Source organism: Dipodomys ordii, unplaced genomic scaffold, assembly GCF_000151885.1.
Source record: "Dipodomys ordii isolate 6190 unplaced genomic scaffold, Dord_2.0 Scaffold94, whole genome shotgun sequence".
Lineage (NCBI taxonomy): Eukaryota > Metazoa > Chordata > Mammalia > Rodentia > Heteromyidae > Dipodomys > Dipodomys ordii.
In genome coordinates this window covers 912,232-932,716 of record NW_012267310.1, presented here as the reverse complement: position 1 = coordinate 932,716, position 20,485 = coordinate 912,232, and the positions used below count along the sequence as shown (strand labels likewise).

The window sequence follows — 20,485 nt, the reverse complement described above, 5'->3', positions numbered from 1 at the left end:
CGGTTGTGGGGCTTGAACTCTGGGCCTGGGTGCTGTCCCTGAGCTCTTCAGCTCAAGGCCAGTGTTCCACCACTTGAGCCATAGCACCACTTCCTGATTCTTTTTATTCTTTTGCTTAAAATATCTGGTCATCTCAAGACGGTAAATTGAGTTAACCTCTTAATATCTGGTGTACTAATGCGCCTAATACCCTTTAAATCTAGTAACTGTCTATAACAATGAAGCTGCTTCTATGATTCCTCCTTTCCACTCTCTTTTGCATTCCTTTTTTTCTTTTTTAAGACAGAGTCTCAATACATAGATCAAGGTGGCCTGGAGCTCATTATTTTCCTCCCATGTTCTGGAATTACAGACATGTGCCACCTCATTTGGTTATAATTTTTCTACTTTACATTAATCCTTCACCCTCATCGTTATTTTCCTTTAGAAAGATTGTATGTGTGTGTGCATGTGTGTGCACACACATATGCATGCATTTGTGCTTTTGTCTTGTGTGTGAGGGCAAGGGGATGCTGGAAACTGAATCCAAGGCCTTTCGCATCCTAAACATACACTCTGCCTCTGAGCTATACCAACAGCCTCTACATATTTTCAAATGCTCACTGTCAGCTAGGTGCCAGTGGCTCACGCCTATAATCCTAGCTACCCAGAAGGCAGAGATCTGAGGATGGCAGTTCGAAGCGGGCCTGGACAGAGAAGTCCCTGTGAGACTCTTATCTCCAGTTAACCACTCAAAAACTGGAATTGGTGCTGTAGCTCAAGTGGTAGAGCACTAGCTTTGAGCACAAAGAGGCTCAGGGACAGTGCCCAGGCCCTACACTGACAAAAAAGTGCTGAATGTCAGTCATTTTGCTGACATTGATTAGATGAAGGTCATGCGTTAGTAGATTTCTCAGGAAGGGCTAATGAGTTCTGAATTCCCTACATTCTTGTTTGTCTAAAACTGTTTTCTCTGTTGCTGTGATATTTAAGGGATATGTTGGCAGATATAAAATCCTTAATTCACACTCCCTTTCATTGAGGCTTTTAAAGATGTTGCTTTATTTTTCACCTTGTTTTATATTTAGGCTTTGAAAACCCTGATGCTGGTCTAATTGTTTTTCTTTTGCAGTGCTAGAGATACATGGCAAGCACTCTACCATTGAACTACCTTCCAGCCCAGGTGCAATTCTTTTGGATTTATAAGTTATTCTTTTGCCTGAAAGTCTTGATAATTTTTTGTTTTGTTTTGTTTTGTTTTTTGGGGGTCCGGTTGTGAGGCCTGAACTCTGGGCCTGGGTGCTGTCCCTCAGCTCTTCAGCTCAAGGATAGCGCACTACCACTTGAGCCACAGCGCCTCTTCCGGCTTTTTCTCTTATGTGGTGCTAGGGAATCGAACCCAGGACCTCATGCATGCAAGGCAAGCGCTCTACCACTGAGCCACCTTCCCAGCCCAAGTCTTGATAATTTTATCCTTACCTTTGAATTTAAGTAATTTTTGCTAGGTTGTATTAGAGATGAGATTGATGTAAGTTTTTTTTGGGGGGGGGTAACTGGTATAGATGTGTAGATTCAGTTATTTCATTTCTGAAAGTTTTTTTTTGATGTGAGAATTGAATGCAGGACATTGCATATTCTGTGCAAACACTCTACCAATGAGTGACATCCATATTTATAGTTCTTGATTTTCTTGAATTATAGCTTTAAATATGAGTTTAGTTTCATTGTTGGTTTTTTTGTTTGGTCGTCATGGGGCTTTAACTCTGGGCCTGGGCTATGTCCCTCAGCTCTTAAGAGCAAGGCAAGCACTCTGTCACTTGAGCCACAGCGCCACTTCTGTTTTTCTGGTGTTTAATTGGAGATAAGAGACTCACGGAGTTTCCTGCCAGGATTGGCTTTGAACTGTGATCCTTAGGTCTCAACTTCCTGAGTAGCTAGGATGACAGGCATGAGCTACCGGTGCCCGACTAGTTTCATTGTTTGATTGTTCTTTCCTAGGAACTATAATCATACAAATATTCTTCATTTACTTTTTTCTCTTTCTACTGCTTTTTCTCTGACCCTGTGTTTTTCTCTCTCCTCCCTTTCTTCCTCCCTCCTATTTTCCACCTCTTCCTTCTTTTTCTCCCAATACTGGAGATTGAACCCAGGACCTTGTACATGCTAGGCAATTGCTGTACTACTTGATGCACTACTTGATGGACAGTCGTGGAGCTTGAACTTTGGGCCTGGGCGCTGTCCCTCAGCTCTTTAGCTCAAGGCCAGTGCTCTCTACCACTTGAGCCACAGTGCCACTTCTGGCTTTTTCTGCTTATGTGGTGCTGAGGAATAGAACCCAGGGCCTCATGCATGCAAGGCAAGCACTCTACCACTGAGGCACCTTCCCAGCCCAAGCTCTTTTGATTTTATTTTATTTCTAAAATAGGGTCTCACTGACTTTGTCTAGGCTGGCTGCAAATTGATGATCTTTTTCCCTTTGCCTTCTAAGTAGCTGGAATTACATGAGATATGTCACCGTGTCTGGCTCTTTTTTCACCCCCAATACTGAGGTTCGAACTTAGGACCTGTGCTTGCTAGGCTAGCACATTACCACTTGTGCCATGCTTTTAGGCCTGTTTTCTTGCTGGTTATTTTTGAGATAGGGCCTCATGAACATTTCTGCCCAGGCTGACTTCCTTTTGATTAAGCCTCCTAAACAGCTAGGATGATTACAGGCATGAGCCACTAGTGCCCACCTTGATAAGTCAAGAAGAAAGAGGAATTGAGTATTGGATCTGGATTTTATTAGTATCTTTGCTTGAACAGTTTGGTGTAGTAGCAGGGGTGATGATGAAAAGCTGTATTACCAAAGGGTCTAGCAAGAATGAGAGGAAAAAAACTGAAGTTAATGATTGTAGCACACAGGCAGCCTTTTGAAGAATGTAGCTGTTAAAGGAACATATATATAGAGTGATAGCCTCATAGGATTGCAGACATGAGCCATTGGTTCCCAGAGATGTTATTTGCTTTAGCAGAAGATTGGAAGCAAGATTGGGGATGTAGCTCAGTGGTATAACATTTTCATAGCATGCGTGAGGCCCTGGATTCCTGCTCAGCAATGCAAAAAAATCAGAAGCAAACTAAATGTTCAATACTGCTTAATCAAGTTTTCAATGTATTTATCTGGTGAATAATTAGTCACCAATTGGGTATTATACTTAGGATTTGTATAATTGTATAAATCACCTAGCAATTTAGAAAAGAGTATTCTGTGATATTAGATTGTGGTTACATGAAATGTTGATGTATATGGCAAAATGAGAGGGTAGCAATTGTTGTATCAGATTAATTCTGGATAATTAAATTTTCCTCTTTCTGGAATACTTATTTAGCAGTTGTTATGTGCCACATACTAATGAAGTTTTTTCATAGTTTAACACAGAAGTCATCAAAGTGTATTAGGCTGGGCAGACCTATTTTTCTTTAGCTTTTGAGCTAAAATGGTTTTTAAATTTTAAATTTTATTTTTCTATTTAAGAATAGCATATTTAACCCAGTATACCCAAAATAATAATTTTAATATGTAACGATCCTAAGAATATAGTAATGATCGTGGATGGAGATAGGAGGGATAGAATGGGATAGAATGAGGGAACAGATGACACTGTACAAAAGGAAATGTACTTCTTACCTGACTCATGTAAAGGTAACCCCACTGTATATTACCTCTATAGTAACAATAAAGTAAATTTAAAAAAGGAATCATGAGCACTGTTAGGCACTCACACAAAAAAGAATATATTAATGCAATATTTTATAATATTTTGATCATGTCTTTTAAATTTGATATGTGTTACACTTAAATCATATTTTGAAGAGGTCTAATCATGTTTGAATTTTTTTTGCAAGTCCTGGGACTTGAATTCAGGGCCTACACATTGTCCCTGAGAGTCTTTTTCTCAAGGCTAGTGCTCTACCATGTGAGCCACAGCACCACTTTTGCCTTTTTCTGAGTAGTTTAATGGAGATAATAGTCCCACAGGCTTTTCTGCTCTGACTTACTTTGAACTTTGATCCTCAGATCTCAGCCTTCTGAGTAGCTAGGATTACAGGTGTGAGGCACCTGCGCCCAGCATGTTTTTATGTTTTAAGGAGTTATTTTACAAAAACAGAAGTAACAAATTAGAGAAAGATCATATATAGCTGCAAAACCGAAAATAGTATGTGACCCTTTACAGAGGATGTTTGCTGGTTTCTGATTTAATTTATTTTATCCTGACAACATTCCAGGAAGGTGGGTACTATTGTCATCATGCCCATTTTACACATTGGCAAACAGAAGTACAGAGGGAGTAAGCTCCTTGTGGTGATACTCACTATGTTTTAGAGCATCTTGAGGCTCTTTCTACAAACTTACTAATATTGTGTTTCTTTACAGTAGAAGAAGTGGATAGTGGCTTACATGTCAAAGGATGGCACGGTCACGATCAAGATCCCCAAGATGGAAACATAGGTAAATAATTCTTAGTTTTTAACTTGGCTACTATGCTATTCATTTTGATAATGCAATAACTAATCAATTAATTCTTCAATTGTTTTCAATTTATAATTCACATGACCAATTGTAATGAGGACAAGCTTCAGAATAAAGGAAACGATAAAGAAATAAATGATTTTAATTGGAAAGGTATCTCAGAATTCATTTTGTTTCCATTTTTGATGTCAGTTGTGGGACTTGAAGTCAGGGCCTGGGCACTGTCCCTGAGCTTTTGTGCTCAAGACTAGGACTCTGTCACTTTGAGCTACAGCTCTACTTCCAGTTTTCTGATGGTTAATTGGAGATTATACACTTTGCTGCCCAGGTTGGTTTTGAACCTCAATTCTCAGATCGCAATCTCCTCAGTAGTTAGAATTACAAGCGTGAGCCACTAGCATTTGGCCTGTTTCACTTTTTTGTATTAGGCTCTGCTGAGGGGCACCCGAGCCCCTTCCAGGCTTAAGGCTTGATTTCTATATTCCTTTTCTTTTTTAAAAAAAACAACTTTATTTATTTTTTTAATTTTTTTGGGTCCGGTCGTGGGGCCTGAACTCTGGGCCTGGGCGCTGTCCCTCAGCTCTTCAGCTCAAGGCTAGCGCTCTACCACTTGAGCCACAGCACCACTTCCGGCTTTTTTTTTCTTTTTGCTTATGTGGTGCTGAGGAATCGAACCCAGGGCCTCAGGCATGCAAGGCAAGCGCTCTACCACTGAGCCACCTTCCCAGCCCTCTATATTCCTTTTTGGATTTATTTGTCAAGAGCTATAAAGGTCTGATATTTTACCCTGCTTGCAAGCATTGGCCTTCCACAAGACACCCATGAATTAGATCTGATGAAGACATTTATTACCCACAGGATAGCAAGCTACTTGAATTTCATGTTCTTGAAGCTCCCAGGTCTTTGAAGGGTTAGTACTGCACAGGAGCTGCCTGAGTAGATGATACAAAGTTGTAGGGTAACATTCTAGGCAGTGAGATAATGAAATAGCTGAGGAACTTGAATTCCCCAGAAAGAGCTGCTGACAAACCCTCCCAGTTTTTACCTAGGATGAGGCACTATCTTGTTTTCCTGAGTAGCAAACAAATCAGTCCTCTATTCCTAAGGGAGACTCTATTTCCAAGGTTGTTTGCTTTGGAACAAAAGCTGGCAGTGTCTCTACTCACAAGGCATGCAGAACTCAAGAGACTGTGGAGAATTGTTTCCCAATAGACTCCTTGGGTCGCTTTTCATCTCTTTAGGGGAATTGAAAATGATAGTAACCATCCCAGCTATTGTCTGTAGAAAAAAGTGGGTGCTAGACAAGAAAGTATATTCTATGGTCCTTGGGCCTGAACTTCCAGGCCGTGGTACTGTCCCTGGGCTTATTTGTTCAAGGCTGGTACTCTACTGCTTGAACCACAGCTCCACTTTTGGCTTTTCTGGTAGTTAATTGGAGAACAGAGTCTCATAAACTTTCCTGCTCATGCTGGCTTTGAAGTGTGATTTCAGATCTCAGCTTCCTGAGTAGATAGGATTACAGATGTGAGCCACTGGTGCCCTGCCTCAAAAGAGTTTTTTGTTTTGTTTTGTTTTCATTTTTGGTAATGGAGCTTGAACTCTGGACCTGAGCGCTGTCCCTGAACCTCTTAAGCCCAAGGCAAGTGCTTTACCACTTGAGCCACAGTGGCCACTTCTAGTTTTCTGGTAGTTAATTGGAGATAAGAGTCTCACTGACGTTCCTATCTGGGCTGGTTTTGAACTGTGATACTCAGATCTCAATCTCCTGAGTCCCTAGGATTTAGGCAAGAGCCACCAGCACCTGGCTTTTAAAAGAGTTTTTAATATGAAGTAAGGATTAAACTTAGTTCTTGAGTATTTCATTCAGTCTCAAAGATTTCTACCTCTGTCAGCTTTTTCCCTTAGTAGTGAGAGAGATGAAATTTTCTAGCCTCTAGTCAAGCTATAGTTGCTTTCCATCCTGAGATGAAATGTGGCCAGCTGGATGGCAGAGTTGTTTCATTTTCCATTTTCCTTTCTTTCCCCTTTCCTTCTTTTCCCTCTTCTCCCTGTCCTCCCTGTCCTCCCTATTCCTCCCTATGCCTCTCTATTCTTCCCTCCCTTCCCCTTCCTCCTCTCCCCTTCTTCTTTCTCCCTTTTACCAGAGTTTGAACTCTAGGCTTTGTAGTCTAACTCAGCTTTCTTGCCCAAAGCTGGAATTCTACCCCTTAAACCATGCTTCCAGTTGGAGTTTCTTTTTTTGCCAGTCCTGGGGCTTGAACTCAGGCCTAAGCACTGTCCTTGAGCTCCTTTTGCTCAAGGCTAGCACTCTATGACTTGAGCCACAGTGCCACTTCTGGCTTTTTCTGCTTATTTGGTACTGAGGAATCGAACCCAGGGCTTCATGTATGCAAGGGAAGCCCTCTACCACTAAGCCACATTCCCAGCCCCGAGTTTCTTTCTTTTAAAACAATTATTAGCCAGGTACCGGTGGCTCATACCTGTAATCCTAGCTACTCAGGAGGCTAAGATCTGAGGATCATGGTTCAAAGCCAGCCTGGGCAGGAATGTCCATGAGGCTCTGGTCTCCAATTAACCATCAGAAAACTGGAAGTGGCGCTGTGGCTCAAGTGGTAGAGAGCACTTGCCTTTAGCTGAAATGCTAAGGGACAGTGCCCAAGCCCCCCATGACCAACAAAATAAAACAATTATTGGTATAAATTAATTGTGCAAAGGAGTTTCATTATGATATTTCCATATATTCATATAATGTATATTTATAAAACTTACATGCATATAATGTATATGTATGACCCAGTGAGTACCTGAGGAAAGTAGATTTTCCTCCTTTCTTGTATAGATGACACAGATTTGTCACTGAAAGAGATCCAGTCACATTTGCTCCAACTCCATGGCAGCTTCTAGAGAGGGCGATACAAACTTCAAGAATAGCTTTCTTGTTGATTAGAATATATCAAAACCTTAGGGAGGAGTTTAAGAAATTGGAAACGTCTTTGGACACCAAAGTAAAGCCTTATTGTTTTCCTGACAGTGGCACTCCTCTATAATCTGTAAGTTTGGATAACCCAAATGAGTTTCCCTAGATAAGAGCCTCCATCCTCAGTGAGAATACAAGGCTTTGTGTTTGCAATGCTGAGGTACCAGTATGTGCATACTGAAGGGATGTGCTATCTCTTAGGGCTACATTTAAAGCTCTATTTGAATAGCACATCTTGAAGTTGATGTGTGAGGGAGGAGAAAGTAAAACAACTTACCTGTGCTACAAATATTTATGGACAAACCAGGCCTAAAAGTGTTACAATTCTCTTCCCCTCCTCTTGCTACCTGATGTGCGTGTTTCTTTTTTTTGGGGGGGGGGCCTGGTCGTGGGGCCTGAACTCTGGGCCTGGGAACTGTCCTCAGCTCTTCAGCTCAAGGTTAGTGCTTTACCACTTGAGCCACAGTGCCACTTCTGGCTTTTTTTCTTTTTGCTTATGTGGTGCTGAGGAATCGAACCCAGGCCCTCATGCATGCAAGGCAAGCGCTCTACCACTGAGCCACCTTCCCAGCCCGTGTTTCATTTTTTTCTCTTCTTTTCCCTCCTTTTTTTGTGCTGGTATTGGGGTTTAAACTCAGGGCTTTATGGTCTCAGTTGGCTTTTTTGCTAAGGCTGTCACTCTACCACTTGAGCCCCACAGTTCTTCTGGCTTTTTGCTGGTTAATTGGAGATATGAGTCTAATGAATTTGTCTGCCCAGCCTGACTTTGAGCCAGGATCCTCAGATCTCAGCCTCCTAAATAGCTAAGGTTATAGGTGTCAGCCACTGGTGCCCAGCACATGTATATTTCTTTTTCTTTTTTTTTTTTTTGCCGGTTGTGGGGTCTGAACTCTGGGCCTGGGTGCTGTCCCTCAGCTCTTCAGCTCAAGGCTAGCACTCTACCACTTGAGCCACAGCACCACTTCTGGCTTTTTCTGCTTATGTGGTGCTGAGGAATCGAATCCAGGGCCTCATGCATGCAAGGCAAGCGCTCTACCACTGAGCCACCTTCCCAGCCCACTATTTCTTTTTTCTTTTTTTTTTCTTTGATTTGTGAAGATACTGTACAGAGGGGTTACAATTACATGGGCAGGATAATGCGTACATTTCTTACCAAGCATTGCAGCCTCCTCCTTTTATTTCTTTTTTCTTGATACAAGAGAATAGGAAGAGAATAGACAATCAGTTGAGGAAATTATTGAACCACTCTTTGGCCCCAGTTTGGATTGTGGTCTATTGAATATTAGAATGTAATTTAATTTTAGAGTTTCTATTCAGTCTTCTTTTTTAGATTTTATTTGTCAGTTATGGGGCTTGAACTCTGGTCCTGAATACTGTCCCTCAGCTCTTCAGCTCAAGGCTAGTGCCCTACCACTTGAGCCACAGCGCCACTTCCGGTTTTCTGGCAGTTTATTGGAGATAAGAGTCTCACAGACTTTCCTGCCTGGACTGGCTTTGAATCATGATCCTCAGATCCTAGCCTCCTGAGTAGCTAAGATTACAGGCCTGAGCTACCAGCGCCCGGCCCTATTCAGTCTTCTTGACACTCTTCTATGTGCTTTTGTTCTTCGTGTTGTTGTTGTTAATTGTTGGCCTTGAATTCAGGAGCTGAGCGCTGTCCCTGAAGTTTCTTGCTCAAGGCTCATGCTCTGGCACTTTGAGCCACAGCTCAATTTCTGGTTTTCTGGTGGTTAATTGGAAATAAAACCTTTGTGGGCTTCTCTGTTGCCTTCGTAACATTGTGCTTAGGTCTCAACCTCATGAGTAGCTAGGATTACAGGCCTGAGCCACCAGTGCCTTGCTCTACGTGTTTCATGTGAACCTATTTCTATTTGTTCTTTTACTTGACTAGTGAACATAATATGAACTTTCCTCAGTGGCCCTTTTGTTGAAGTCCCTGCATCTGCTTTTCTATAGAATGTATCCAGAATAGATCCTGCTATATAGGACAGGTATATTCAATGTGCATATGGAGTTCATTAGTTCAGATGGAAAGAGTATGCTTGTTGACTAAAGTAATATCAGTATCAGACCTTCAAATGTACAGTTCAGAATGCACAGAATAGCAAATTTGTGGATTTAGTTCCCGTGGGAGAAGCAAAGGAAAGGTCTATGATTTAGGGAGATCATATTAAGACAAATGTAGTTTATTGTTGAAAAATGGACTTAACTCCTCTGTGTTTGTTTGTGTAGGTCTTTATCACCGCGACCTAGCAACGTTGAGTACCACAAGCAAAGACATTGTCATGGGCATTATAACTGTGACTATAGAAAAGATACGAAAAGACCTATTGCTTGGAGAATGGACAACGAGAAACATGGACAGAGTAAATCAAGGAATCTCTCTCGTGGACGTCTTTATTACCAGCCATATGAACATAGACCACCTACCCCAAACATAAGGAACTCTTTAGAAAATGTTCACACACATAAGCCTCACCGAGTATACTCAGTTGGAAGAGGGGATGGTAACAGAAGATCTCAGTACTTGCCCACACACTCAGAGGGTGCACCCTACATAGAGCATGAGAGGAATTGTTATCCCCAGAAAATGCAAGGAAGGTATACTTCTGATGACCACAGAGTTAGAGAAAGTGGGAGAGGAGGGAAACCACCTGAGAGGCCAATAGCAGATTCCCTTAGATTAGAAGGAAAGTGGCATGAAGATGAATTGCGACACAAGAGGACACAAGAAGAAAGATATTCCAAGTCACCCCGAAGAGGCTCACAAGACTTTGACGCAAGGAGCTCTTTTCCGAAGAGGTATAAGAAAACATTAAACCTGGGTAATTTGATATAAAGCCTCAAGTGAAAAAAATCTGTTTACTTTATGGTTGAAGATAACCACCTTGAAAAGCTTTTGTCTCAAAAGATAAAAAGCAGTGTAATTTAGTTATGGTCTACTGGTAGTAGTAAAATATTTCTCTTTTGAGTAGATCGTGTTGATGGCTAGAATATTTTTAAAGGTGTTTTCCTCTTTAACTACCTTGTACTTCTATGAATTGGCTTGAGGGATTATAGATTATCTTGCCACTGCGCTCTACATTTAAAGCCATTCTTCCCAACATTCTACACGTGTAAATTCTCACTTTCTTCTCTGTAGTGCAAGTATAAACTGCTTTATGTCAACACAGGTATCCTGAGGATCGTGATTTTGGAAAACATGGACACACATCAAAAAGATCTAAAGACATGGTGAAGTACGAAAACAGAGAGCCTGCCAGAATCCCAAAGTGGAAGCCCAAACATTCTCTTCCATCTCATCAAGAAAAGACAGATCAGTGGAACTTTGGACTCCAAACTCACCGATATTCTGGGAAGGAATACCCAGAGACCAGTTCATCAACCAAAGTATCTTATGACTATCGACACAAACATCATAAGCCCTCAGATGACCACCAGGACTTTTCTGATGGAAGAACTCAGAAGTACTTGAAAGAAGAAGTTAGAAAATACAATTCTCAAAAAGGCTCTGTAAATAGAGAGTCAGACTGTTTAAATGCAAGAGGGAGAGAGAATGAAGATAAACAAGTCAAAGAATCTCTTAAATCATCTAAGAAAGGACACATTTCCAGTAGTCATTCAAGTAAAAGTGAAATGGATTTGAAGTCTTATAATGACAAACAGAAGAGAAAAATAAGAAAAGATGAGGATGGCAGAAAAGAAAACAACTTTTCTGGTAGCCAACCCGATACAAGTAAACTTGCTGATGAGAAACCATCATCTGTTAATTTTAAGAAGCAATTGCTTACAGTTAAATTAAATGTGAAGACAGCTGTAGACACATCCAGGTATTATCTTTGTTTTTTTTTCTTTATGATATTTAATGTTTCTGCTACCTTTATTTTAGCTTTAAAAATAGAATTTGTAGTGTTGTTTATAGAGTCCATTGTTGGTATAGAGAGCACCTGAATTTTTCTCCCATACCTTAAAATGAGGATAAATCCTGTAGTTGTAATAGGACTCATATCTGCTTATTTGCGAAGCCTATATTCAGATCAGTCTGAGTACCGGGCATTCCATGGAGTTAGTTGTTCCTCTTCATGAACACCTACATTTATTTTTTGTGCTGGTACTGAGGCTTGAACTCAGAGTCTGGGCACTGTCCAGACTCTGTTTTAGCTGTTTTGCTCAGGGCTGGGATTCTACTACTTGAGCCACAGATTTACCTCTGGTTTTTGCTTGTAAATTAGGGATAAGACTCTCACTGACTTTTCTGCTAGGCCTGACTTTGAACTACAATCTCCCTAGCTCACCCTCTTGAGTAACTAAGATTACAGGTATGAGGTACTGGCACACATGCATTTTTATGCTGCCAGATTTTTCTTATCCAGGGATAGGCTAGGTAAAATTTAGGTCTTACTCCTTGCAGTTTTTCAGCGCTTGTGTTCCCTGTTGTGTGACATTCATAAGATTTTTGAGCAGGTCCTAGTTTTATAGAGAAAAGCGAGATCCTAAGAAATGAAGTGATTTGGCTATGTCAGTGGCTGGATCTCAAACCATGTGTCTCCTTGTGACTCCAAGATGCAGGTGACTTAATGTGATTCCTATTGCCATCTTACAATGACTGGTTTTAATTGACAGATTCTCCCAGGTAGAAGCAATTGGACTCTACTCTGGGAGTATGCTTATTTAGAAGACTTTGCTTTATCTCTTAATTACTTTTCTTTTTTGGTACTGGGACTTGAACTCCGGCTTCATGCTCTTGCTCAGTATTTTTGCTAATGGCTGGTGCTCTGCCACTTGAGCCTTGCTTCCAGTTCAGCATTTTGCTGGATGTTTTGGAAATAGAGTCTCATGGACTTTTCTGCCTGGGCTGGCTTTGAACTGCAGTTCTAGATCTCAACCCTCAGGGTATGTGGAATTATAGGAATGAGCCACTGTCACTCAGTTTCTTCTTTATCTCCTTATCTTCATTTTTTAATTATCTTCTTCCTTATTCTTCCTTGTCATCTTTTTTCATCTTCTGCCTCCCACTCCACTCTCCCCTACTTGGCCTTCCCCACCTCCTCCTTCTGACTATTGTTGTAATTTATACTTTTCTAAGCAAACTCACATTTTATTCTATTATAAATATTACCTTCTTATGGATTCTGAGAATAATGAGGTAGTATATAGTTGGCTACATCAGCTACATCTTTCCATTAGCTAATGCACTAGTAGTATATCAATGAAAACGAAAATAATTTGATGCACCCATATTCACACTTGACTCCTATTTGTATTTGAATCAAAACCATGAAATAAAGCCAAAAGATTAAGATGGGAGAGTGTGTGGGGGTGGATAAGCTCAAGTTTTTTTTATACTTTTATTAATGTACATTATCATAATATAGGAGGAGTTTCATTGTGATATTTCCATACATGTGTGTAATGTATCCCAATTAAACTCACCTCCTTTGTCACTTTCTCTTCCACTCCTCCCTTCTTGAGAGAATTTCAACAGGCATTATTGTTCTTTTCATACATGTAAGTAAACTACTCAAGCATATTCATCCTCATTCATTCTTTTGGGTTTTTTTTATTTGTGCAAAGGGGTTTCATCATGGTATTTTAGATGTGCATATATATATATATATATATATAGTGTGTGTGTGTGTGTGTGTGCACGTGCGCGTGTGCACGTGCACACGTGCACACGTGCTGGTCCTAAGGCTCAAACTCATGGCCTGGGCGCTGTCCCTGACCTATTTTGCTCAGGGCTAACATTCTGTTACTTGAGTCACAGCTCCTTGTTGGGTAGTTTTGGTGCTTAATTGGAGATAAGAGTCTCACAGGCTTTCTTGCCTGGGCTAGTTTTGAAACAAGTGGTTTTGATCCTCAGTAACAAGGCAAGTACTCTAGTACTGACCCACCTTCCCAGCCCCTGTTCCTCTTCTTAAAGTTAGATCAATACTCCTGTATGATGTTCTTTTGTGCATTATACTTGCAGATAATATTTTAAAACATATATTTGTATATTTATATGTGTGAAAAGAAATTAGTAAATTGTAGCACTATTAAAGATTATTAGTGCCAGGCGTCAGTGGCTCATGCCTGTAATCCTAGATACTCAGGAGGCTGAGATCTGAGGATCACGGTTCAAAGCCAGCCCAGGCAAGAAAGTCCATGAGACTTATCTCCAATTGACCACCAGAAAACCGGAAGTGGTGCTGTGGCTCAAGTGGTAGAGCACTGGCCTTGAGCTGAAGAGCTCAGGGACAGAGCCCAGGCCCAGAGTTCAAGCCCCACAACCAACAACAACAACAAAAAGAATATTAGTAGTGCCAATTTTGAAAGGTTTTAGTTTAATAGGTTTCATATAAGATACCATACTGTTAATTTTATGATTTGATAGAAATGGGAGTTTGATCATGTGTCACAAAAATGAGTTTCCCCAAATCGACTTTGGTTTTGAATTTCTAAGCTACAATTTTAGAAAATGTCATGCTCTCACTGTGGCTTGGCTGTGTATGTGATAGGATGCCTGAGCAGAGCTTGCAGGATGACTTGTGTAATGGAGAGCCTTGCTGCAGTCCTCCTTATCCAAAGACCCAAGAGCAAATAACTGAACAACTATATGCATCTTTTCAGTTTGATCAAGTATCATAGTCAACAAGTCTTTCTCTTTGATTATAATTATTTATTGATGAATGAAGTGCAGATTTGATTATATATGAATGTATAAAACAAAAGTAGCTGACATCCTCAGTAGAATTGTGTTTTCAACTATTAATGTACACTAGAATTTTCTTTTCTAGAAAACATTAAATAATCATGGAATACAGAGAGAAATGTACTTGTTTATTTAGACAGTTTATCTACTTTTTTTGAAAGACTAGCCAAGACTGGCTAACTTTTTGCATTGGTTTGCTTAGCTCTGGTCAAATGTTGATATTTGTTTTTCCAGTTATTAGTATGGTTGAAAACAAACTTATCACCTAGTGACTTAGAGTTCGAGTTGTATCTAGAACTGCAGTAGATAGATGCTCAAATGTTCGCTGCATAGACAGTACTTCTGTTTACAAAGACTTTTTTTCTAGTGACTCACTCTGTCAGAAACCTCATTTTTGAAAGTAGAAAGTACATATGAGTCATAATTAGATATGTTTCAGAATATGAGTTAGGGAATCACAATATGAAATTTTCAACTAAGCTTGTTATACAAAACATGAACTGTTGTGCACATCTGTAAGTCTTGAGGTAGATGAAGGAAGGTATTGCTTTATTGTTGGTAGGTCAGCCAAGACTGATCCTAGGCTAGATAGGAAGTGGAATGAAGGAGGAGAGAAGAAGGGGAAGAAGGTGGAAAGGAGAAGTCTATTGCTATTTTCAATAGCAGAATAAGCTAGAGCTGATGCTTTCATTTCTTGAGATGCTGATACAAGACACCTAGTATAAGAAAGGGGACTGAACATGTCAACTACATTTGTCTCAGTCCTTTCTGGCCATTGTAAGGAGATACAAATAAGACCTCCCTGAAAGAGGAAAAAGATCTCCCTACCTCCATCAGGTCTTTCTCCATTCTGAGAGGAGATTAAGTGGTGATGGACCTCAGAGGACATCAGAGTCTTGACACAAAGGAAATGGATGCTTCAAGGTAGAGAACAATGCGAAAACCCATAACTAGGATTAAAGGAAGGAAGCTTAATCACAAATTCACTTTTGATGGGCACTGTTCAGCTAGAGAGGAAATAATAGGTGGAGATTTTTTTTATATCAAACACTTTCCCATCCATTAATATTGATCATTACAGGTGAAGTTTACACACCTAGATTTTTTTTGTTCAGATATTGCCTTGCTAACTTTTTGCCAGGACTGATCTTGAAGATTTATCTTCCTAATTTCCAGCCCCTGAGTAGCTGAGATTATAGGCATGAGTCCTTGTGCCTGGCTATATGTTTGTATTTTGACTGTGATCTGTCATATAAGGAATTTTCTGCTTGTTGATACCATGTGGGCATTCAAAAATTGCTCAAAAATTTTTTCTGATTAGAGATACTCAACCTGTATTAGCTGATAGGAGAGGACAGGTGACTCAGTTTTCTTTTTTTCAGTTTTAATTAATTTTTTTTTTTTTGTCGGTCGTGGGGCTTGAACTCTGGGCCGGGGCGTTGTCCCTCAGCTCTTCAGCTCAAGGCGAGCGCTCTACCACTTGAGCTACAGCGCCACTTCCATAAAAAATTTTTTATTATAAAAGTGATGAACAGAAGGGTTGCAGTTATATAAGTCAGGTAATGAGTACATTTCTTTTTGGACAATATCACCCCTTCCCTAAGCAACTCAGTTTTGATTGCCAAAGGGTTATTGTCTCGGAGGTAGATTGAATAGGTGGTTGGACTGGCAAGGTCCATTGAAAGACTTTTGTTAAAAAGGTAATGAGAGCTGGGCATTGGTGGCTCACACCTATAATCCTGCCTACTCAGGAGGCTGAGATCTGAGGATTGCAGTTCAAAGCCAGCCTAGGCAGGAAAGTCTGCGAGACTCTGATCTCCAACAAACTATTCAGAAAAAGCCAGAAGTGGCGCTGTGACTCAAGTGGTAGTATACTAACCTTGAGTGAAAGAGCTCAGGGACAGAGCCCAGACCTTGAATTCAAGTCCCACAACTGACTAAAACAAAAAAAGGTAATGAGATACTGAATTAGAGGAGTAGTTGTCTCCATAACCATAGCTGAATGCATTCTTAGGAAGATAGAAACAAATAATTGAGGAAATACTTTATTAATTATAGGATGTTATATAAAATGTTAGTTACTATTTGGAAGGAAACAAAGGAAAACTTTAGATGGGCACAGTAGTATGCACCTGTAGTCCCAGTTCCTAAGGAGGCTGTGATAGAAGTGTCATGTAAATGCAGAAGGTCTACATCATGAGATTGTATTTCAAAAAAAAGAACGAAAGAAAGGAAATGTTTGTATGTCTCATGTGGCTTTTTGTTGCATAAGATTCCCCAAGGTAGGAGAATCTGATTTTGTGTGTGTGTGTGTGTGTGTGTGTGTGTGTGCGTGCGTGCGTGCGTGCGTGCGTGTGCGTGTGTGCGCGCACACGCGCACTAGGGCTTGAATTCAGGAGCTGGGTGCTGTCCTTTATCTTTATCACTCAAGGCTGGTACTTTACCACTTGAGCCACAGCTCTAACCAGTTTTTTGCTGGTTAATTGGAGATAAGAGTCTTTTGGACTTTCCTACCTGGGCTGGCTCAGATCTCAGCCACTTGAGTAGCTAGCATTACAGGCATGAGCCACTGGCACCCTGCTGATTTGTTGTTTTTTGTTTTCCTTTAAATTTTTTCCCCTGTCCTGGGGCTTGAACTCAGGGCCTCTTAAACTCTGAGCCTTAGATACGCTCAAGGCTAGTGCTCTACCACGTGAGTTGTAGGGCCACCTCCAGTTTTTGAATAGTTTTCACAGGGAGTTTTCTGTCCTGTCTGGCTTTGAACCATGATCCTCAGATCTCAGCCTTCTGAGTAGCTAGGATTGTAAGTGTGAACCACTGGCACCCATCTTTTTTTTTTTTTTGCCAGTCCTGGGGGTGGAACTCAGGGCCGAGGTACTGTCTCTGAGCTTCTTTTGCTCAAGGCTAGCACTCTACCACTTGAGCCACAGCACTACTTCTGGCCTTTTCTGTTTATGTGGTACTGAAGAATTGAGCCTGGGGCTTCACATATTCTAGGCAAGCACTCTACCACTAAGCAACATTCCTAGCCCCACATTTGTCCTTTTTTTTTTTTTCCTTTTTTTGGTTCCAGTTCTGTGGCTCAAGGCTTGAACTCAGGTCCTCTTGCTGTTGCTTAGCTTTTTCTCTTAAGGATGACACTACCACTTTGGCCACAACTCCATTTTGCTGGTCAATTGAATAGAGTCCAGATTTGTGTACCCAGGCTGGCTTTGAACCATGAGTCTTAGATCTCAGCCTCCTGAGTAGCTAGGATTACAGGTGTGAGCCACCATGGCCTAATGTCACTTTTTATGTTTTCTTAGTTATGTCCAACACTCAGAGAGAGCATCAGCGAAAGTGTCCTCAGAGAAGAGAACAGGAAAAATGATGAGAGAGAATGATACCAGTACTAGAAATAGTATTACAATTCAGGTTTGGGGCTGTATTTTAATTTTAAAAACTGTCCAAAATGTATTTCAAATAAGAACATTTGGTCTTTTCAATTTAACTATTTGTTTTGGGGGTTTTCCTAAAATTATTAACTTGTTAATCCATCTTGTAGGAAATGATGACAAGGAAAGTATCAACAGGGGCTTTGATTTACAAATGTAAATGCTTAGAATGATTGTTCACTTTCAGGTTTAAAGAGGGTTTCTCTTATGGCAAAAATGCCTTTTAAGGTGTTTTTTTTTTCTTTTTTTGGACAATACAGGGTTTTGAATGCAAGGCCTTGCACTCAACCATGCTTGGTTGACTGTTGCTTAACCACTTTAGCCATGCCTCCAATCCTGTTTTTTGCTGGTTGTTTTGGAGTAGTGTCTCAAGGATTTTTTTCCTCTACTTGCTTCAAACCATGGTCTTTTGGATCTTGGCCTCCTCAGTAGCTAGGATTACATAATGGATAACTAGTGCCCAATATTACCTTTAAGATTTTTAACTTTTTTTGTTTTTTTTGTTCAGTCATAGGGCCTGAACTCTGAGCTTGGGTGCTGTCCCTCAGCTCTTTAGCTCAAGGCTAGCACTCTATCACTTGAGCCACAGCGCCACTTCCAGCTTTTTCTGCTTATGTGGTACTGAGGAATCGAACCCAGGGCCTCATGTATGCAAGGCAAGCACTCTACCAATGAGCCACCTTCCCAGCCTCTTAACTAAAATTTTTATAGTGAGTAAACAGCAGGATAAGTTTTAACTTATGATAAGTGTAAACATTAAAATTTCAGAAATTAAATCTAACTTCAAAGTAAACTACAGCATCCTATGGATTGAGATTTGGGCATGGAGTTAGGACAAGAGTTATGCCAATAATATATGTGTGTGGGGTGGGTGGGTGTGGGTGTGTGTTCATGCATTCATGTACATGTGTCAGTACTGGGGCTAGAACTCAGGACAAGGGCACTCTTCTTAGCTATTTTGTTCAAGGCTGGTGCTCTTACTACCACTACAGCTCCACTTCCAGTTTTTTGCTGGTTAATTGGAGATAAAGAATCTCACAGATTTGTCTGCCTGGGCTGAGTTTGATTCAGAATCCTCAGATCTTAGCCTCCTGAATGGCTAGGATTACAGGTATGATCCCCTGGTGCCCAGCTACAAGTAAGTTTTAATAATTGTTTGAGTGAAAAATTGGGACCCTTTATTAAGTGATTTCTCCCTGTGGAGAAATTTTTTTTGCCAATCCTGGGGCTTAAACTCAGGGTCTGGGCTCTGTCTTTGAGCATCTCTGTGCTTAAAGCTAGCGCACTTCCACTTGAGCCACAGTGCCACTTCTGGCTTTTTCTGTTTATGTGATACTGAGGAATCAAACCCAAGGCTTCATGTCTGCTAGGCAAGCACTCTACCACTAAACCACATTTCCAGCGCCAAAATTATTTTTTTATAGTTCCATTTAGATATGTTGTCTGGTGCAGTGCCTCAAGCTTGTACCCCTAGCTACTTGGGAGAAGGGTAGGAGTGGATATTGTGCTTTGAGTCCAGTCCACGCCTAAAAGTTCATAAGAGATTCCATTTCCATAAATGGCCAGGTGTAATGGCATGTGCTTATCATCCTTACTATGGGAGAAAAATAAAGCAAGAACCTATCTTGAAAATGACCAGTACAAAAAGGGATTAGAAGTGTTGCTGTAGGGTAGAGTGCTTGCCTGTAAGCATGAGAACCCAATATTGCCAAAAAATTACTATTGTCTTATAAATTGTTCTAAAATTAGCTTTCTTTTTTTCCCCTATAGAGCAAGCTTTTTGTAACATCCAGCCCCTTTGAAAACTGAGTACTTGTCCTGGTATATTGGCTAAATTCCTTCTCCCTCCCTTGCATCATTAGAAGGAATCAAAAACCTTTTCTCTTAAAAGGACAAAATAAAATGAGAGAACAGTAATTGTAATTCTTTGTTAGTAGTGGTTGGTATGGGCCGTTCTTGCTTTTTATCAGTAAATGTCTCTTAAGCTAGTTGTCAGATACACAGTGGGAAGCTTGGAGCAAATAAGGAAAGAAGAGAAATGGTCCTTCTAAATAAAGTCCTAATGAATCTAGGAACAAAATGCAAAATGCATAATCACTTTGCATGTTTCTGCTTTGGTAGGGAGAACAAGGAGTACACAAAGTCAGATGGAAGCCTTTCCTCTGATAAGTTATAAAACGGCACTTAAAGCCAGACTTTAATGGTTCATGCTTCTAATCCTAGACAATTCAGGAGGATGAGATCTGAGGATCATGGTTTGAAGCCAGCCAGGGCAGACAAATCCATTATCTCTAACCACCAAAAAGCTGAAAGTGAAGCTGTTGTTCAAGTGGTAAAGTATCAGCCTTGAGTGAACAAGCTCAGGAACATTGCCTAGTCCCTGAGTTCAAGTCCCAGTACTAGCACAAAAGAAGACACTATCATTTTGTTAGGAGTTACATTTTAATTTTTTTTTCTGTCGTGGAGCTTGAACTCTGGGCCTGGGCACTGTCCCTAAGCTTCAGCTCAAGGCGAGCATGCTACCACTTGAGCGACAGTGCCACTTCTGGTATTCTAGTGGTTTATTCGAGATAAGATTCTCATGGATTTTCTTGCCTGGGCTGGCTTTGAACCACAATCCTCAGATCTCAGCCTTCTGAGTAGCTAGGATTACAGGCGTGAACCACCAGTGCCCAGCTGGCACATCTTAATTTTTATTAATCTTTATTTTTTTCTTTAATTTTTAAATTGCTATCACAAGGTGATTTACAGAGTGGTTATAGTTTCATAAGTTAGGTAGTGGGCTGGGAAGGTGGCTGGCTCAGTGGTAGAGTGCTTGTCTTGCATGCATGAGGCCCTGGGTTCGATTCCTCAGCACCACATATGCAGGAAAAAAAGCTGGAAGTGGC

The 20,485-nt window shown here is 40.6% G+C and overlaps 1 protein-coding gene across 2 annotated transcripts in view; it reads left to right on the top strand.

Annotated features, from left to right (window-relative positions):
- Positions 1-20,485, top strand: part of LOC105993313 (chromosome unknown open reading frame, human CXorf23) — a 59,286-nt gene that overhangs the window by 9,311 nt on the left and 29,490 nt on the right. For both annotated transcript variants that reach the window (XM_013026540.1, XM_013026541.1), the window contains exons 2-4: positions 4,397-4,471; positions 9,702-10,271; positions 10,643-11,299. In XM_013026540.1, the coding sequence (XP_012881994.1) occupies positions 4,431-4,471; positions 9,702-10,271; positions 10,643-11,299 (1,268 nt within the window). In that variant the 5' untranslated portion in view covers positions 4,397-4,430. The remainder of the gene's footprint in view (positions 1-4,396; positions 4,472-9,701; positions 10,272-10,642; positions 11,300-20,485) is intronic.